The sequence below is a fragment of the Lepisosteus platostomus genome, chromosome 28, assembly GCF_059453375.1.
Source record: "Lepisosteus platostomus isolate fLepPlt1 chromosome 28, fLepPlt1.hap1, whole genome shotgun sequence".
NCBI classification, from domain to species: domain Eukaryota; kingdom Metazoa; phylum Chordata; class Actinopteri; order Semionotiformes; family Lepisosteidae; genus Lepisosteus; species Lepisosteus platostomus.
The window spans coordinates 7,228,326-7,244,475 of NC_142638.1; the positions used below are offsets into that span (position 1 = coordinate 7,228,326).

Here is a 16,150-nt window from a genome sequence, read left to right on the forward strand (position 1 = left end):
GGTTTCGAATACGGTTAAGAAAGAAGCTATTTTTCCAAACCATTTCTTTTTTCACCAAGTCATCTACAACAGTTCTTCTTCTAAGCCCTGAAGACGCCTCACTTGTGTCTGGCTATGTTCATTGCAGCTACAATCTACATGAGCTTCCGCAAAACCGCGTCGATTCCAGCACTCCAGTGAGCCCGCCTTGGACAGCGTGGCAGCTCAATTTCAAAAGCTTTCACCTCCAGCAGTTCTTGTTCTCTTTGACAAAGAGTATTAAGTGCTTTTTCCCCCCCCCCGTCTGGAGTGGGGTTTGCTGTCGTCATCTGTTGCTACGACAACCTTTTAAAAATGAGGTTAAGGCGAGAGTCACCCCACCACCTACACACCTCTCTCGTCTCTTCTCCTCCCAGTTTTCTGGAATAATCAAGTTCCAGAGGTGCATGCAACCTACATAGGAAAACCTTGTCAGCTTCCTTCTGTAGGTCGATACTTGAACCTCAAAGCTCAGTAGGACAGAGTTACCAGCAGCCGCTGGGTGGTTCTGCTCTCAGAAATGCTGGGTGAACTGATGAAATTGGGTACCACACTTTGCTGTGCTCTGTTATATAGCTCTGTGGACTGAAGAAATTGGGGTAACATGCGTTGCTCAGGAGTACCCATGTCTGCAGTGGGGACTCACCACTCCACACCGCCCATGTATTGAGATGAGAATGCACATTTTTCTGATTAATGAAAAAAGGGAACATATGGGAAGTGCATTTCGGAATAAATCACAGAACAGGAGATACTTCTTTACATCAAGGGTGGTGGGAGTCTGGAACAAGCTGCCTAAATACTTCAAGAAACAACTAGATGGGATCCTCATATCAATAAGGCACTAACTACACGATGGGCTAAATGGACAAAATAGTCCCCTCTTGTATATAATCTGTCTTTTATTATGGGCTCCTATGAACCTCTTTGAAGAATGAAACTCCCCTGGTAAATTTGGTGTGAGTCAGGACTGCAAACACTTATTTTTTAACCAGCAAAAACCGAAGACAGCCCACTGGTGAAAGGACTGAATCCCCAGGCTGGGATCTGTCACTGGCCTAACTGATCAGTGAGTGACAATAATGTCGTGGAGCATTACTAACGATTCCTGACTGTCTGCTCTTCAAGAGCCACAGCCACTGGCGTCAGTCTAACGTCTAATGACCTGATCAATAAGGCTGTGGGTGATTTTCTACACTTCTTTGACACTTAAGGAGTTAAGGATAACTAGGAAACCTGCAAGCCTATGGATTGTATGAAACTGGCCTTGGTTATCATTGGACCAGATTATATAGCTGTTTGTGTACATACTGCAAGACAGCTCTTGTTGATGCAGTTGTAGATCAGCAGCACAATGTTTGTATTTTACTTGGTTTATTTGTATGTATTTTCATTGGCTTGTTTCGGCGTAGAAATGACAACTCAATGTTTCTCATTTCCCCTTCAACTTAGTTCTTGAATGCTTAATTAATCTCACACTTATTTTCCCGTTCCCTTATTCAGCAGAACTTAACACCAGCTCAGGAGCACGTATGACGCCTCCTCTCGGAGACCGGAGTTATCTATCTCTGATCTCAGGCGATATCTCTTTATATTCTGCACGTTATGTGCCTTGTCTCGAATTAATATATACCCGCTGTCATATGGCCTAATTACGTTCCCAATGGACAACTCCTCTACTACTCTGTGCGGGGAAGAGACACAAATCACTTTCTAACGTCTGTGTACGCATGATGCAAGTATTTTCATCCTCAAACAATACTGACATAAGGCCACTGTATATAATTACAAGCGATCTTAGTAGGGCCCAAATGTGGTCACTTTACAAGCTCATGGAATACAAAGGCCTATTAACAGATACAGTACGTGATCAGCACAGCGATGGTTTCTGTCCTTATTATGAATACGTGGGCACTGTAGAGAGTCTCTTAACCCGCAAGCACTAAAGGTAATTATCTACAGGCCGAGGCCGTTGCACATCGACATAGAAAGGTGGGGGTTAATATATAATAAACTCCGTTCCCTGTACACTGTATCTAGCCTAGCTGGAGAAGCGACGTCCATTAGACACAAGTCCCTTGTATGGGGAATGGCTTTAAGCAGGAGACGATACATGAAAGGGAACTGCAATGCTATTTTATTTGATTTTTTTTGCATTTTGGGTTATAATGAATCGGCAATGATGAGTGCCTTTCAAACCCAACTACCAAGTGCATGTGTAGTGCACAGCCTCCAATTTACACCACAAAAGAGAGAGAAGGCTTCAATGTGTGCGTAGCAGCTTTTCCCGCCATCTTCTGGGATGCAGAAAGAGGGAATAAGACTTTCGGTGACGCCATTGTACACGGCAAACATGCTTTCGACTTAACCAAATTTGCTACTATAATAATAGTAAATACTTTCATGAAACCGACGTATACAATCGGCATGATTTTTATAAGTATTGTAAGAAAAAAGAGCAACTTGGCAACAGACATAAACCTATTGAACACCCATACACCTTGAACTGGTGTTTTTTTATGGTAAATCACACCCAAAAGACAAATTCTAGCAGGACATGTATATACTTTAGATGTCTTGCTTTACCAAACCGGTGTTCTCGCCTGTGCAGTTGATTTGAATGAGCAAAAACTGAACTGAATTCAACACATCGACTCCCGGACGGTTTGGCCGAAAAAGATACTACTTACCTGTTTATCCATGTCTTCGCTGGTTGAATATCCCTTTGAAAATGGAAACGGTTTGACTTTCTGATTATCCTCGGTTTCGTGTGCAACGTATAAACTTAAATTATAACATACATTCAAAAAGACCAAAAAAAAGGATTAACGTTATTAAGGAGCCATGTTGCTTTTTTTGCGTACAGCGACCGGGCAGTTAGGAAGGGCCATTTCGCGCGGTTTCTGGTCTGCTGCGACAATATGGCGGCCGGACACTTTCAGAAAGTTCTCGACTTTTTCACTTAATCCGTAATGTGTTTCGAAATTTTGTGGTGCTGTCAGTTAGTTTAATTTATCACCGAAGTTTAATAACCCTGTCTGAAAAAATAGAACTGAAGATCCCCTTGTTAAAAACTGAAGGGTTTTTTTCACAGTGATTTTTAACAATTTCAGACGCTTAAAATCCACTTGAAGGGGGGATGTTTTGACCATTATTACGAAAGTTCCCACATCACACACCTATCTTTCAACCAGGAAAATAACTAATCGTGTCGCCTGCTATAAGAGATTAGGGAAAACATAGCTGTAGCTTCCTGTAAGAAAGTTAACTGATTTATCACCCCGGCGCTGTAATAGGAACCGATCCGGACACCCGATAGGATGTGTACTATGAGATATTAAACATGCTAGCAATGACTCCTTTTAAACTTGACGTACAGTAAGCTTCTTATCACTGGATATTCACTGTTAGGTGTGGAAAAACATGAGAAAACCCTCAAAGAAGAACTGCGTGTTTAACTGCTAATGTGGTAAAACGTTAATTATAGTTAAAACTTTCCATATTAACATTACCATTCTTAATAATCAGACGGCCTGTACCCGTGTTGAAATTATTTGCTTGCTTTGGGGGAGATTTATAGCCGTGTTCCTGTTAATCTTATCTCAAACGGTGTGTTTTGGTCCTTTATTCTCGCAGATTCAGTTGTAAACAATCTAGACAGGTCCCAGGAGCTGCAGATACTAGTTTAAGCGATATTATCGAGTGAGTTGCTTTTAGCGCCCCTTGCGCCCGAATAGTAAATGAAGGCAAAGAGGAAATCGATTCCTTACAGCCGTGCAGAAGAATCTGAAAGGCAATACGTGAATTGTTATTGTATTAACAACGGACATCAAAGCACCTCAGCTTTTATCCCGGATCCAATTAAAGAGGATGAAAACCACAGTTCTGAAGGTGAAAAATTTGAACATATATGTATTACGCTTTGACAGCTGTACAGTTACACAGTACCACTGAACTCGTTGCTTTACTAATAAGTATTTTGTTAAAATGGTATTTACGGCATTGCAATGGAACTACGTTCTTGGTCAAACTCCAGCTAGAAGGACTCCAGCAAGTTAAAATCTAAACGACAAACGGAATTTCAACACATTTTATATTGCAAATCGATTACCATTTGCGTATGCGGTCAGGGTCCCCGCTTATATTTAATATTGAGTTTTCTTCCTTGGTTTAATAGTAAAACTGCATCTTCAAGGAGAAACTCTTCAATGGGAGACTCGTATTGGATCACATAGAAAACTAACTTACAGATTCTAATAAGTGGCATAAATAATCATGCTCATTAACTTATTAAAGATTGCAAGATGGTTATTTCCATCGTTTAGCTCGCTTGTAATCCCCAGCATCCCGTTGGCCAGATCTGTTTGGAAGAAAAGCGGAGACGGATTTCACCCTAGCAAATACAGCATTTGGTGTCGTCTTACGGCATTATGAAGATATTGTATGCGGCAGTATATTCAACTCCTCCTTAACCGAATAGTTTGTAACGATTCACACATCCAATTTCTTCATCTTTGATAAGGGGAAGCGAAATTCCACAGCACTTTCAAGTTTTTGTAACGACTAACATAGTTCAAAGAAATCTTATACAAACCGTAACTGGGCTTTACATTTAGATCATTCACAGAATCGAGGCAGTGCCTTTTGGGTTCATGTGGGACTCTTTGATGGAGATACGCCTACGTGTTGGCGAAACAGACAACTGGCTTGTTCAGGAAACTGCTGGATAAGACCCTAGAGTCAATCGGATACTATAAACCAAATTAGTTACAATTAGTTCAGGTGGGTACCTTAACTAATTGTAACTAATTACCATTAGTTACCGCTTACACCTGAAGAAGGCTCCACGGCCGAAACGTTGTGTTCTCTTTCTTCTTTTTTTTCAGCATGGAATAAACCTATTGTTCCTTAGTTACAATTAGTCCTGTCTGGTGTTTCTTAAAATTTTCGAGCTGAAGATGCAGGTCCTCAGAGTGCCATAAGAAGGCGCTGTTGCACCTATTAAAAATGAAATACTGTATTGTAAATGAAACCCAGATTCCGGTGTGACCACAACCCCACCACACCTGCAGAAATAAAAGTAACGAAAAAAAATGTTTTTTTTCCATTTTAACACATCCCTATTTATTAATAATGACTGTAAATTATGCATGATGACATGTAATGGCTTAATAATTCATGATGAAACATGATCGTTTAGAATCGAACACAGGAATATTTTGTTTTTGCGGTCGCAAAAAAACAGAGGAGGGGAAGCTAAAAAAAAAACCCAAACACGTATTCTTCAAATCAAAAGATGAGAATTCAGTGGTCACATCCCATTACTTGATCAGATTACTTTAGCAGAGACCCGAAAAGAGTTCTCACCTTTGCAACAGAAACACATATTTAAAAACCAAGACTGCAGATGGGTGTAGCACCTCACCAAGAAAAAAAACAACGGATTTTTTTTTAAATACAATATCAGATGCCCATGAAAAAAAAAACAGCTGTATAGTATGCGAACAAGAAATGTAGCCTTTTTTCTAATCTATTACACCATGGTAGCCCTACTCTGAAACGTCCTCGTTTTTGTCTTTGAAAGTGCTGTAAAACCAAGTGGGCTTTGGCACCCACAAACTTCACCCCAGCTGGCACTCAAGGAAATCAGCTCCTCATCCACAGAGGTGTGTACCCCCACCCTCCTGTTTCCTGCACGTACAAAACACATTTACAGTAAGAGGGCTTATTTTTATAGACGTTATCTGCTGAAGGCTTCAGTTTCCCCGTGACATAATTACTGCTTTAGTAACTGTTCTAAAACACCAGTATAATCATCAGCATGAACGTGCCACCTCTGTGAGACGGTGGAGGGAGATTAATACTACAGAGCGGCTAACCAGGAACAGAGAGATCTGTAAACGACTCTGGGGCAAAGTCTGTATTTCCCCCCACGTGTGAAGAAATGAGGCCATGTCTTTTCCTGCAGAATTCCAGCATGGGCCCCAGTTCAGTTTCAGGTTGCCATGCTGTCTCCAGTGGGCACAGTGGAACGCTGGCGCCAGCCCTCCAGAAAATGATCCAGTTCGTCCACAGCCGAGATCCAACAACCAGTCCTTCCAGTCCCCGGACGTCAGCCTAGCTCGTGGTGGAGAATGACGAGAGCTACGTTTGCGACGGCTTGGCGGGAGTTTAATTTCCACCCGAGTTTTTTGTTTTGTCTTGCTCGTCGCCCCCTTTAGGCTTCGCGCACATTAAGAGGCCGGAGAAGGACCGCTGGGGTGTGAGAGAAGAAAAGGCGTAGCATCACATTGGCTTCAACTAGTTTAATACAAAACGGCAGGTGGGAATTAAAAAGTCATACAAGAAAAATGCACTCCAGCCACGCCCACAGCTCTGGAGTAACTGCGAAACCTGGACAGCGACAAGCAGGGGGCAGAACAGGTGCCTGTCCCAGTGCCCAGACACCGATTCTGGGAGGCAATCAATCGATGGAGATGATAACAAAAGTGCAGGAGTCATGACAACAGCCAAGTTCACTCAAGCTGTCAGTAATTGGCAATCACTCCTGATGTCACTTCCTGTCCTAAAACACTATACTGTACGTGATCCCCTTCTCTCGCTCACATATGTCTTTTTGCGTCCCTCCTCCACCCCCCCCTCCAGCTGCCCCCAGGTCACTCCTCACTCTGCAGGGGGGGTCCCAGCCTCCTCGTCCTCTGGCTAGGAGATCGGCCCTCAGCCAAGAGGTTGAACTCACATTTTCACTGAACAGCCCATAATCCCTTCAGCACGCTGAATCCTCGGGTGTTGTTATCCCTAGTGAATGAAGTTTTAACTGTGGTCCCTAATAACTATTACTGTAGCAAGTGTGTGGTCAAATGCAGACGTACCAGCCAGCAGAGGTGTAGTACACTACAGCTTAGTCAGTGGTCCCCAAGATTTGCGGCCCTTATAGGAGCCTTCGGTTAGGGCTAATGGTGGCTGCTGCACACTGGTGGTGGTGGAGGGGAGTCCCCATTACCTGTAAAGCTCTTTGAGTGGAGTGTCCAGAAAAAGCGCTGTATAAGTAATGCTTAATTAATTATTATTAAATTATTAATGAATTAGCTAGTTCATCCAAGCTAATCCAACCCCTAAAAGGGTCAATTGAGTAAGTGAGAGCCTGGCTGGTGTGAAAAACTGGAGATCGGGGCTGTGGACCCCCCAACGCAGGCCCAACACTGGTGTGGCGACAGTGATCAGCTGGTCAGCTGTGGGGACAGAGGCATGATGTCATTATGTGTGGAGTCAGACACACAGAGGAGCTCAACGTCTCACTCAGTGCTTCAGCAATACATTTACTAAACAGAAAGGAAATGCATGATGAAAGCTGAAGGGACTCCTCTGTCTCCCCCCTCTTGCTTGATGTAGAGCAACATGTAGAGAAAGTGGCAGTGTGGGTCTGATGGAGACTGACTGCCACACACACACACACAGCAGACAGCTGCGTCAGACTGCAGCCATTCAGTGAATCCAGTGGTTAACGGAGCATCTCAAGAGGAGGCTTCACAGCCAATTGGGCAGCAGTCACTTTAATTTAAAAGCAGTAAACCACACAGGTCAAGTGTCAAGTCAGAGTCCAGGCCCCTGGTAGCCTAGGAGAAAATATATTTAAAAAAAACTAAATCAAATGAAACAGTGGTTTGTTACAGCGTACACATGTCCATTAAAGATGACTGTTTGTCCCTTTGTGGAACGATCTGCGTGTTTTCCCACACTGTAACAGCAAGGGTCACCGCGGATCAGACTGACGAGGAAGTTCTCACACAGCCAGAGGAACTCTTCCAATGGCATGGCGGAGACGGGCCGAGGCCAGGGCAATTTCCGGTGGTTTTAAATTAAAACGTTGCGAACCACAGGGAAAATCCCATGCAAAACTGACTAAAACCACCCATTCTAGGACAATCACTAAGGGCAGCAATTGCTCCTCAACTCTTCCATCTGCAGAACATGGCTGTCTACTACGGGACCTGTTGTGGACCTTGTGCACCACTGATAGGAGAAGAAAACCAATTCAAAATCAAATTCACAATAAACCCCTAAATGAATTTCACTGGGACAGAACGCTGTGAATCTATATTGCATCATTAGCTGTGAGTTACGCAACATGAGCAAAATTTGAGCAATACTTTACATATCTGGAACATGATGTTCCATACGTCTATGACGTGGGCTGTTCAAAATAATAATAATTATAATGGTGATCTCTGATTGCCAGCATCAAAACTTGTCAATTGTGATCTGCAAAGCGAAATAAAATGGAATGTGAATGGTTCTTATTTAACATCATTGACAGCTGCTACAGACATCTGCCTTAAAAATAGCTGGGTGCTAATTTGACACTTGTAAGGGAAATGCCTGCTTTTGATCTCACCCTGCAGTGACTGCACACTTGTCACTGTATGTCTAATTCTTACACAGTCCTGATATTCCATACATAGGGTGGCCATATGACTCAGTGTGGTCACTGGATACTGACACAGCGTGGGATTTTAAATCTGCCCTTAAATTAAAAGTCATTCATTTGTGAATTCCGGCAGGACACCTTTGCCGAGATGAAAATCCGTGCTCAGTGAACATGCAGCCCCGAACAGCTGTTCCCTATTCCTGCCAACAAGCGGACCATGTGAACAACTCAACAATGTTGCCGATTTGTTCAAAAGCCTCTTTTCGGGTTTGGTTTGCACCGAACAGCTCATCGGTAATACATGTCCATTGCACGCAGGCATTAAGCCCCGATTTTCATCTTGGCAAAACTGCACAAATTTGCCATGCTGAATAGGCAAAATCAAACATAAAGGGAGTGTTAAAACCGTGTCCTGTCTCAAAGCTCGCCGGTGAACAGCAAGCCACCTGACTTAGTAAAATAGGAAATAAAAGAGATCTTCACAAATGCTAAAAATGTCTTGGCAAGAGATGCATACACCTGTGCATATACAGAATCTAGCGATGGAGGGCCTGTTTCATGCATGCTGTCATATATTGCCACCTCGAAAATGTTGCAAAGACTGCCTCCGACCTTTTTCTAGCTGCTTTGTCCAATGCAGCGTTGCGGGGAAGTCGGAGTCCATCCTGGCAAAGAAAGGGTGCAGGGCAGGGCATACCGCGGGTGGGACACCAGTCATGCACAAACAAGCACACGTTCACACCGGGGCCGATAATCCCAGAATGCAATCAACCTACCAGTGTGTCTTTGGACTGTGGGAGGAAACCAGAGCACCTGGAAGAAACCCACGTAAATACAACCTCCACACAGCTAGCACCCCAGGTCTGGATTTGAACTCGGGACCCCAGTGCTGTGAGGCAGCAACCCTAACCCCTGCACTGCCCCCAAGAGTGCCCATTATTGGTTATTTTCCGTAGATACAAAATAATGACATGTGCCCAGTAGCACAGGAGAACCCAAGACTAAGACAAAATCCAAGGAACTATGTGTTACCTATATACCTACATCAATAAGCTTTGAAAACCAATAATATTGCATTGAATGTCAACATTAGGTGCCCACTTCCATGACAGGAATAATAATTTAAAGCAGTCCCAGGCTACAGTGTTACACGGCAGCCCATGCTGGTGAAGCCGACACTGTGTGCGAACACGCCCGGGATCAATTAGGTTGCCAGCACCCAAACAAACAACGTAGGCTGAACAGCCTCCTCTTGTAACCATTCTCATATTCCAGACTGCGAAGACGGATGTACCACATGGCCATCGGACATTTCAGGCCTTACAGAACCAAAACCAGTCGCTGTGGGAGACTCTGCACCACCTAAGTAGGTTTCCAGGCGGGTGAAATCACTTCTCATCCAGGCCTACTGCCCCCGCGCCCTGTCACCTCCAATCTTTCGCAGTCGAGAAACAACCGAAAGGGCTTTGATCAATGGGATTATTAGTTAGGTCATGTAAAGCTCAGCTGAGCAGAGCAGCAAACCAGCAGACACAGGGGCTTAAGGGGACCAGACTCGTTTTCAGCAGTCTGGAGCGACTGACAAAACAGGCTCTCCCAGCGGCCTGGAAGGACAGGAGTGGCTAGCCGGCCCTGGGTACGAGGAACGTGACCCTAATTCCAGAGCGGCAGGGCAAGGGGTCTGACAGGAATCCCCCCACCCTTCCTGCCTCCATGTGACAGAATCCACCATGATGTTCTGTCTGCCCACTAAAAAACAGGACTCACAACATTAAATAAAAACCACCAGATGATTTCAAAGGCGCTGGAAAGTTAACTATAATACAGACAAAACAACACTGAAAAGAAAGGCAGCTGCTTGCTTATGTTTTAAGGAGACTGGGGACCTGAATCAAGGTGCCTTTCAGAGGAGGTCTCCTATGGCCTTTGTCCAAGCAAGAGAAAGATACAACGCCACCCATCGGAAACCCTGACGTCCTTCGTCTTCCACTTTCGTTTAAAAAGCAGAAAAACACAAATTTCCCTCTGGTTTAGCTTCAGCGCTCTGGTTGGTCCGCTTACCGACGAGGTCAGCATGCGAGGAGAAACTCCAGAGCCAAGCACGTCTGCGATGAGAATCAAATCTGAACGCCTCCTCTCTGCCGACACGCCCCACACCCACTCAGGACAGGTGAAGGGGGTGAACGAGGGTGGCCATCGGAATTACAACCGTTCACAAACAAAACAAAACACCGACCACCTCCACAAGGAAACAATGGCTCTAACTTTTTTTACACCCTGTTTTCCATTTCCCCAGAGGCGCCTTACAACAGCCCATGAGCTTGCTCGTACGGGGAGGGCTGTCAAAAAACAAGTTCTTCATTCACTCACATCATGCACCCCCCCAGATCAGACAGGGTCTCACCCGATACGAAGGCCTTTTCACTCTCCTCCAAACTGACCCTTCTGTCCCCAGTCGAACGTTCAAGCTTGTAGAATATTAAATACGTAAGGAATATATACAAACCAACCCCCTGCATACGAGATTTCGCGTCTGTACAACCTCAGAATAGACCTTGAGATGATGAATCTTACAACGGATTGGGCTGAACGGCCCCGTTTCTGTTCAACGAAACAACAGTCCCAAGAGTTTGTTGTGGTTGGCGTTGTTGGGTTTTTTTCTGTGTGTTAAAACTCCCCCAGATTTGCACGTCACATAAATAAACCCACGTTTTCTGTTCCCATCGACAGCCAGGGCTGCTTCAGCATTTTCAGTACAACAAGCAGGCAGTCCAGCAGCCTGTGTGTGATGTGGCAGTATTCCTAGCTAGTACATCGGGTCAAAGAGACACGGGCCGAGGAAGAGGGAGGAGCTTCTCCTGCCTTCGCAGGAAACAGTTTGGGAAGGAGACAGCCGGCAGATATCCAGGAGGAGAGACCAGCGCAGCAGGGCTGGGCTGAGACCCTTCACACTCGGGACAAACCTGGATCCTGTGACACTTTAAAAGGACGAAGGACTTCCGGTACTTTCTTTTCACTCCCTGTTTCCTAGCCCCTCTCTGTATTGCTTTCCAAATGACTGGTCTTCTCTTTCCTTCTCTTCCTTCCTTTTTTTCCCCAGGAACTGCGGTTAAAATATTGGTCCGGGACTGAGAGGGGACAGGGAGGCAGGGAGGGGCAGGGGGTAGGGCAGGGAGGAGGGGCAGGTGTTCAGAAAGGGGGGTTAGGGGTTAAAGCTCTCTCCCTCTTCCCATTTTGGCTCTACGAAGGCTCGGAGCTCTTCAGCGCCTGCACCCTGCTCTCCAGGTCGGTGATCTGTGGAGAGAAGGCGTTGCTGTGAGCAGACAGGGCACAACTGAGGACCGAGTCACAGTTCTGAGACACTGGTTTCTCCAACATCCCCATGCAACGCCAGCTGAGGCCACCTGCTTGACCTGAGGAAGGTATTACAATGAGATTAGGTCAGTCAGCACCTTATTTCTGGATCCAGGAGGCCAGCTGGTTTTCAAAAGATTTCTGGATTTCTGCCTCCACATTTATTCTGCAGTACAGCTGTATTGTCTATTGTTGCTTTCTGCTAACTCCTTGCTCAGGATCTGTGTCCAATCTGGGCTGTACAAAACCTATTTCTCTGAGTCCCACACTAACTCTCAGGACTACAGGACACTAGAGGACAGAAGCATGGATGTGCTGGATTCGGCGCTTTGCTAACATTTCAAAACATCCAAAAAATGTAAATAACTTGGCAGACGACAGATCTGCTGCTGGCTGGTGGGGGCAGAAGAGGTAACCTGTGCTTCTACAGCAGGGTTTGTGTCGAGGATGAAATGGTTAAGCCCCTTATCCGCTCTGTTTAGGGTCTGGTTTCATTATCCGCTTTCAAGGCAAGAGAAAAATCAAATGAATCTGCCTACAGTTCCTCTAACATGGGCAGCCCGCAAAGAATTTCAAGAGGGATTTTCTGAGCTACTAGTTTTGTAAAATAGCAACACAGGACTGACTCATGCCCGCCAAGGGCAGACTGTGGGAGTCAAGCTATTAAACATCAGGAGCTGAGGGTGCCGATTGCTCCTCCTGCAACACTTCAGGAAACATAGATAAATAAAACCCCTCCGTCATTAGCACTTGTGTCTTCAGTACCGCCCTTCACTCCAAATGGTACCAGGCTGAGAAATGAGCCTGCCGTATCCTAATGGACACATTGCAGGAATGAGCTTTGAACTGGCGAGATAAGAACGGATTTATACCAGAGCACCGAGGCCATTAAGTCTCCAGATGAACTAATATAGGACTGTCAATTCAATAACAAGTTAATAATTTGGAAAAAGTGCTTGGCTCAAGAACTCGATCAGTCTGCAAAGAGCCTGGGACGTTACTGGACCAGCCCGAAAGGTACTGCACTGAATCAGCCCTAGCAAACTGGTTTGTCAAAAAGTGTGTCCACTACACACAACTCCTAGAGCACAGGGTCAGGGTGATCCAAACTGGTGCTGTACCCAGGTGAAGGAGACGCTACTGAACGTCTGGTTTTCGTGCACAGAGCATTAAGAACGTGAGCAGTGGACATGGAGACTCAAGTCACCCAGCTCACGTGGACATCATTTAATTATGCAAGGAGCAGTCAGGGGCTCTGCAGAGACTTGCAATACTAAAATATGAATATGCGAATGTTTGTCAAGCTCAGCAATAAAGACCTACACTGTAGGATATAGTACTCTGTCATAAGATCCAAGTGCTGCTTCAATTAGATTCAATAAGTATCTCAATGAAGACATTATCCTAATAAGTATCCCAATGAAGGCAGTATCCCAATGAAGACAGTATCCCAATGATACAAATGGGAGTTTTCTGTATTGAAAATACAGCTACAGAAATTCAGCCCTAAGATCCTACCCCCTCCCCCCCCCACCCAATCCAGGCACCCCCCCCGTGTGTTCACCTGCGGCTCCTGCACTACCTTGTCCTGCAGCCTGTCCGCCTCCTCCTTGTGAGAGGCCTCAGACTCCTCCAGGGCCCGGCGCTGAGCCGTCTCCTTCTTCAGGAACTCGATCTCCCTGGGAGGGGCGGGAGGGACAGGTCAGGGGGGGGGGCACCACCGAGAGCTCCCCCCACACAGCGCTGAGCCCCCGGCTCTGGGGGAGCAATCCCAGCTGAGAAGCGCCGGGGACACGCGGCCGGGCTACCCTGTCCGATCTTTTGGAGGGAGGGGCTCCCTGACGTATAGTCCCCAACCTGGAGGAAAAAGCGGCACGCTGCCTCTCGTGCGCGAGCTTCTCTTCCCTGTGTGCTGTGTGGAATAATTCCCGCCGTGTGGAACAGGGCCCTGCCATCACTCTGCAAGAGCCCAGCTTCATTCTGAAGGTGCGGTACAGCACACTGCAATGATATTCCTTGCAATGAGTGCTATGCAATGAATAATTCCTCACACTCACAGGGCGCTATTCTGGACACGCCACTCAGAGCGCTGTACAGCTCATGGGGATCCCCCCCCACCACCACCTGGATGAGTGCACCAGTACACTCCCCAGTACAGCTCTCAGTGGGGAGGAGAGCAGAGTGATGAGGCCAGCTCAGGGATGGGGATTATTAGGAGGCCATGATGGGTAAAGGCCAGGGTGGTAAACCTGGCCAGGACACCAGGATAACACCCCTACTCTTTTCGAGAAACGCCCTGGGATTTTTAACGACCCCAGAGAGTCAGGACCTCAGCTATACGTCTCATTGAAGGACAGTGCTTTTTTACAGTCTAGTGTCCCCGTCACTATACCGGGGCATTAGGACCCACAAGGTCCGCAGGGTGAGCGCCCCCTGCTGGCCCCACTAACACCTCTTCCAGCAGCAACCTTAGTTTTCCCCAGGAGGTCTCCCATCCAGGTACTGACCAGGCTCACACCTGCTGAGCTCCAGTGGGGCTGCCAGCTGGGAGCTGCAGGGCGATGTGGCTGCTGGTGATTATCACAGTACTGGCAATAATACTAACAGCTGCAAATGCAAGCCTCCCACATTAGAGTGAGTTAATACAATGATCATCGTAGTAATAATATAGTAATTCACATACAAAAACGTTCTGGAGCCTTTTTTGAGAAAATGGTGACTGGCGTTTCCAGCTGATGTAGGGGGTGCAGAACGTAACCTTTCCATAATGGGGGTGCAGCTGTACCCCCCTCTTGCCGCCCCTTCCCCCGCGGGAACGGTGCTCACTTCTGCTGGTACTCCTTGATGAGGCGCTTGGCCTTGCTGTACTTGCGCTCCAGGGTTTGATACTGGGCCTGGGTCTCCTTGAGGTGCTCGTCCACGGCCTGGCACAGGCTCTGCGCCTCCATCCAGTAGCCCTCCAGCTTCTCCATGCGCTCCTTGTTCTCCTGCACGCTCTGCTCCAGCTGGGCCTTCTCCATCCGCCAGCGCAGCTTCTCCTGCTCCGCCTGCGCCAGCTGTGGAGACACCGTCCTGCCCGTTACTTTCCGTCAAAGACACCGGACTGCGGGCGCACACTTGCGCCCTCTTGTGGCCGTCAGCATAACTGCAGCGGCCACCTCACAGCATTGATCCAATGCTGCATCCCTGTCGAGTCCACAGCGGACCCTAATGCTTCGCAAATGCTGCTTATTTTGACTTAGAATGGTTTAATTCTAAACATGACGTTCCCAGGGGGATATATTAAAACATCTACCTTTACATTTCATTTGTTTCATACCAGTACTGAACAATAGAAGTTATTATTATTGGCCACATTTTTGGCTTTGACAGACCTGTGTTCAAACTTTGAGCTGTTTGTGCAAAGCCAGCCGTTTTTATTTCCTTTGTCGAAGGCTCCTGTCTCTGCCTTCTTTAGTTTTCTTGCCACTGGCTCCTGTGATATTACCCAGGCCTGAACACAGCTAGACGAAATAATGACAGACACCACTAAGACGTTGCAAAAGCTGGGGCAGCTCCTGGCATGACACCAGCTGGGAAAATACATCCTGTGTTATTACCTCACATCCTGTTATTACCTCACATCCTGTGAAGATCATCTTACCTTTCTCTTCAGCTGCTGAATTTCAGCCTCTGTGACAGCGTGCTTTATCTGGAGCTGTGAAACAAAACCACTTGAGGTTAAATCATTGCAATGGCTCACTTATTTATCTTCACAGAGATGGTCATTAAGAACAGTTCCTTGTTATATAGCACTTTGACAGCCTATGTTCACATGTGGTTGCAACCCTACTTCATCCAGCACTGTAGAGCCATCCCAACTAGGGGACAAGCAACAGTCTGCGCCAGTAGCTGAATTACGGGAGAACTTTAGGAAGACTAGCTTGTGGACGTAGAGAGTGGAATTCAGCAAAGACACTGGGGTTATGCCCCTAAAACACCATTTTAATAGCAATAATAATTAACTGATTAAGAGGCTGAGGCACAGAGCTGTTACCTGGAGACTCCACAGACCCACTGTGTTGCTGATCAATGTCCCTGCGCTCTGTCCATCAGATGAGAATGTAACACTGTCCTCCTGTCGTAGGCGACAGTGCTGCAGATGCTGTTAATGCGCATTCTGCTTTCTAGTCCCTGTGAGTCACTGTGGATAAGTGCACCTGCTACATGACTAATTTAAGACAAATGTGGCAGTAGTAAAAAAAAAAATCTGTTGCTGCATAAATTCGTGGACTTATGGACCAAAGCCAAACAGCCTCTGGTGTGACTTGTTCGGGCTAAGCTGACTGTTGGTTTTTAAATACGGACACT

At 46.2% G+C, this 16,150-nt stretch overlaps 2 protein-coding genes across 6 annotated transcripts in view; both read right to left on the bottom strand.

Moving 5' to 3' along the window:
* The window catches only part of samd14 (sterile alpha motif domain containing 14), a 35,615-nt gene extending 32,171 nt beyond the window's left edge, over positions 1-3,444 (bottom strand). Inside the window, exon 1 of the mRNA XM_088623264.1 lies at positions 2,709-3,444. The gene's annotated coding sequence lies outside the window, so the exon portion shown is untranslated. The remainder of the gene's footprint in view (positions 1-2,708) is intronic.
* Positions 3,445-5,114: 1,670 nt separating this feature from the next.
* Positions 5,115-16,150, bottom strand: part of ppp1r9ba (protein phosphatase 1, regulatory subunit 9Ba) — a 55,965-nt gene continuing 44,929 nt past the window's right edge. For 4 of the 5 annotated variants that reach the window (XM_088623253.1, XM_088623254.1, XM_088623255.1 and 1 more), the window contains exons 8-11: positions 15,444-15,497; positions 14,627-14,856; positions 13,365-13,479; positions 5,115-11,740 (exon numbers count right to left, since the gene is read on the bottom strand). In XM_088623253.1, the coding sequence (XP_088479379.1) occupies positions 11,687-11,740; positions 13,365-13,479; positions 14,627-14,856; positions 15,444-15,497 (453 nt within the window). In that variant the 3' untranslated portion in view covers positions 5,115-11,686. The remainder of the gene's footprint in view (positions 11,741-13,364; positions 13,480-14,626; positions 14,857-15,443; positions 15,498-16,150) is intronic. The other variant, XM_088623258.1, reaches the window with a different exon arrangement.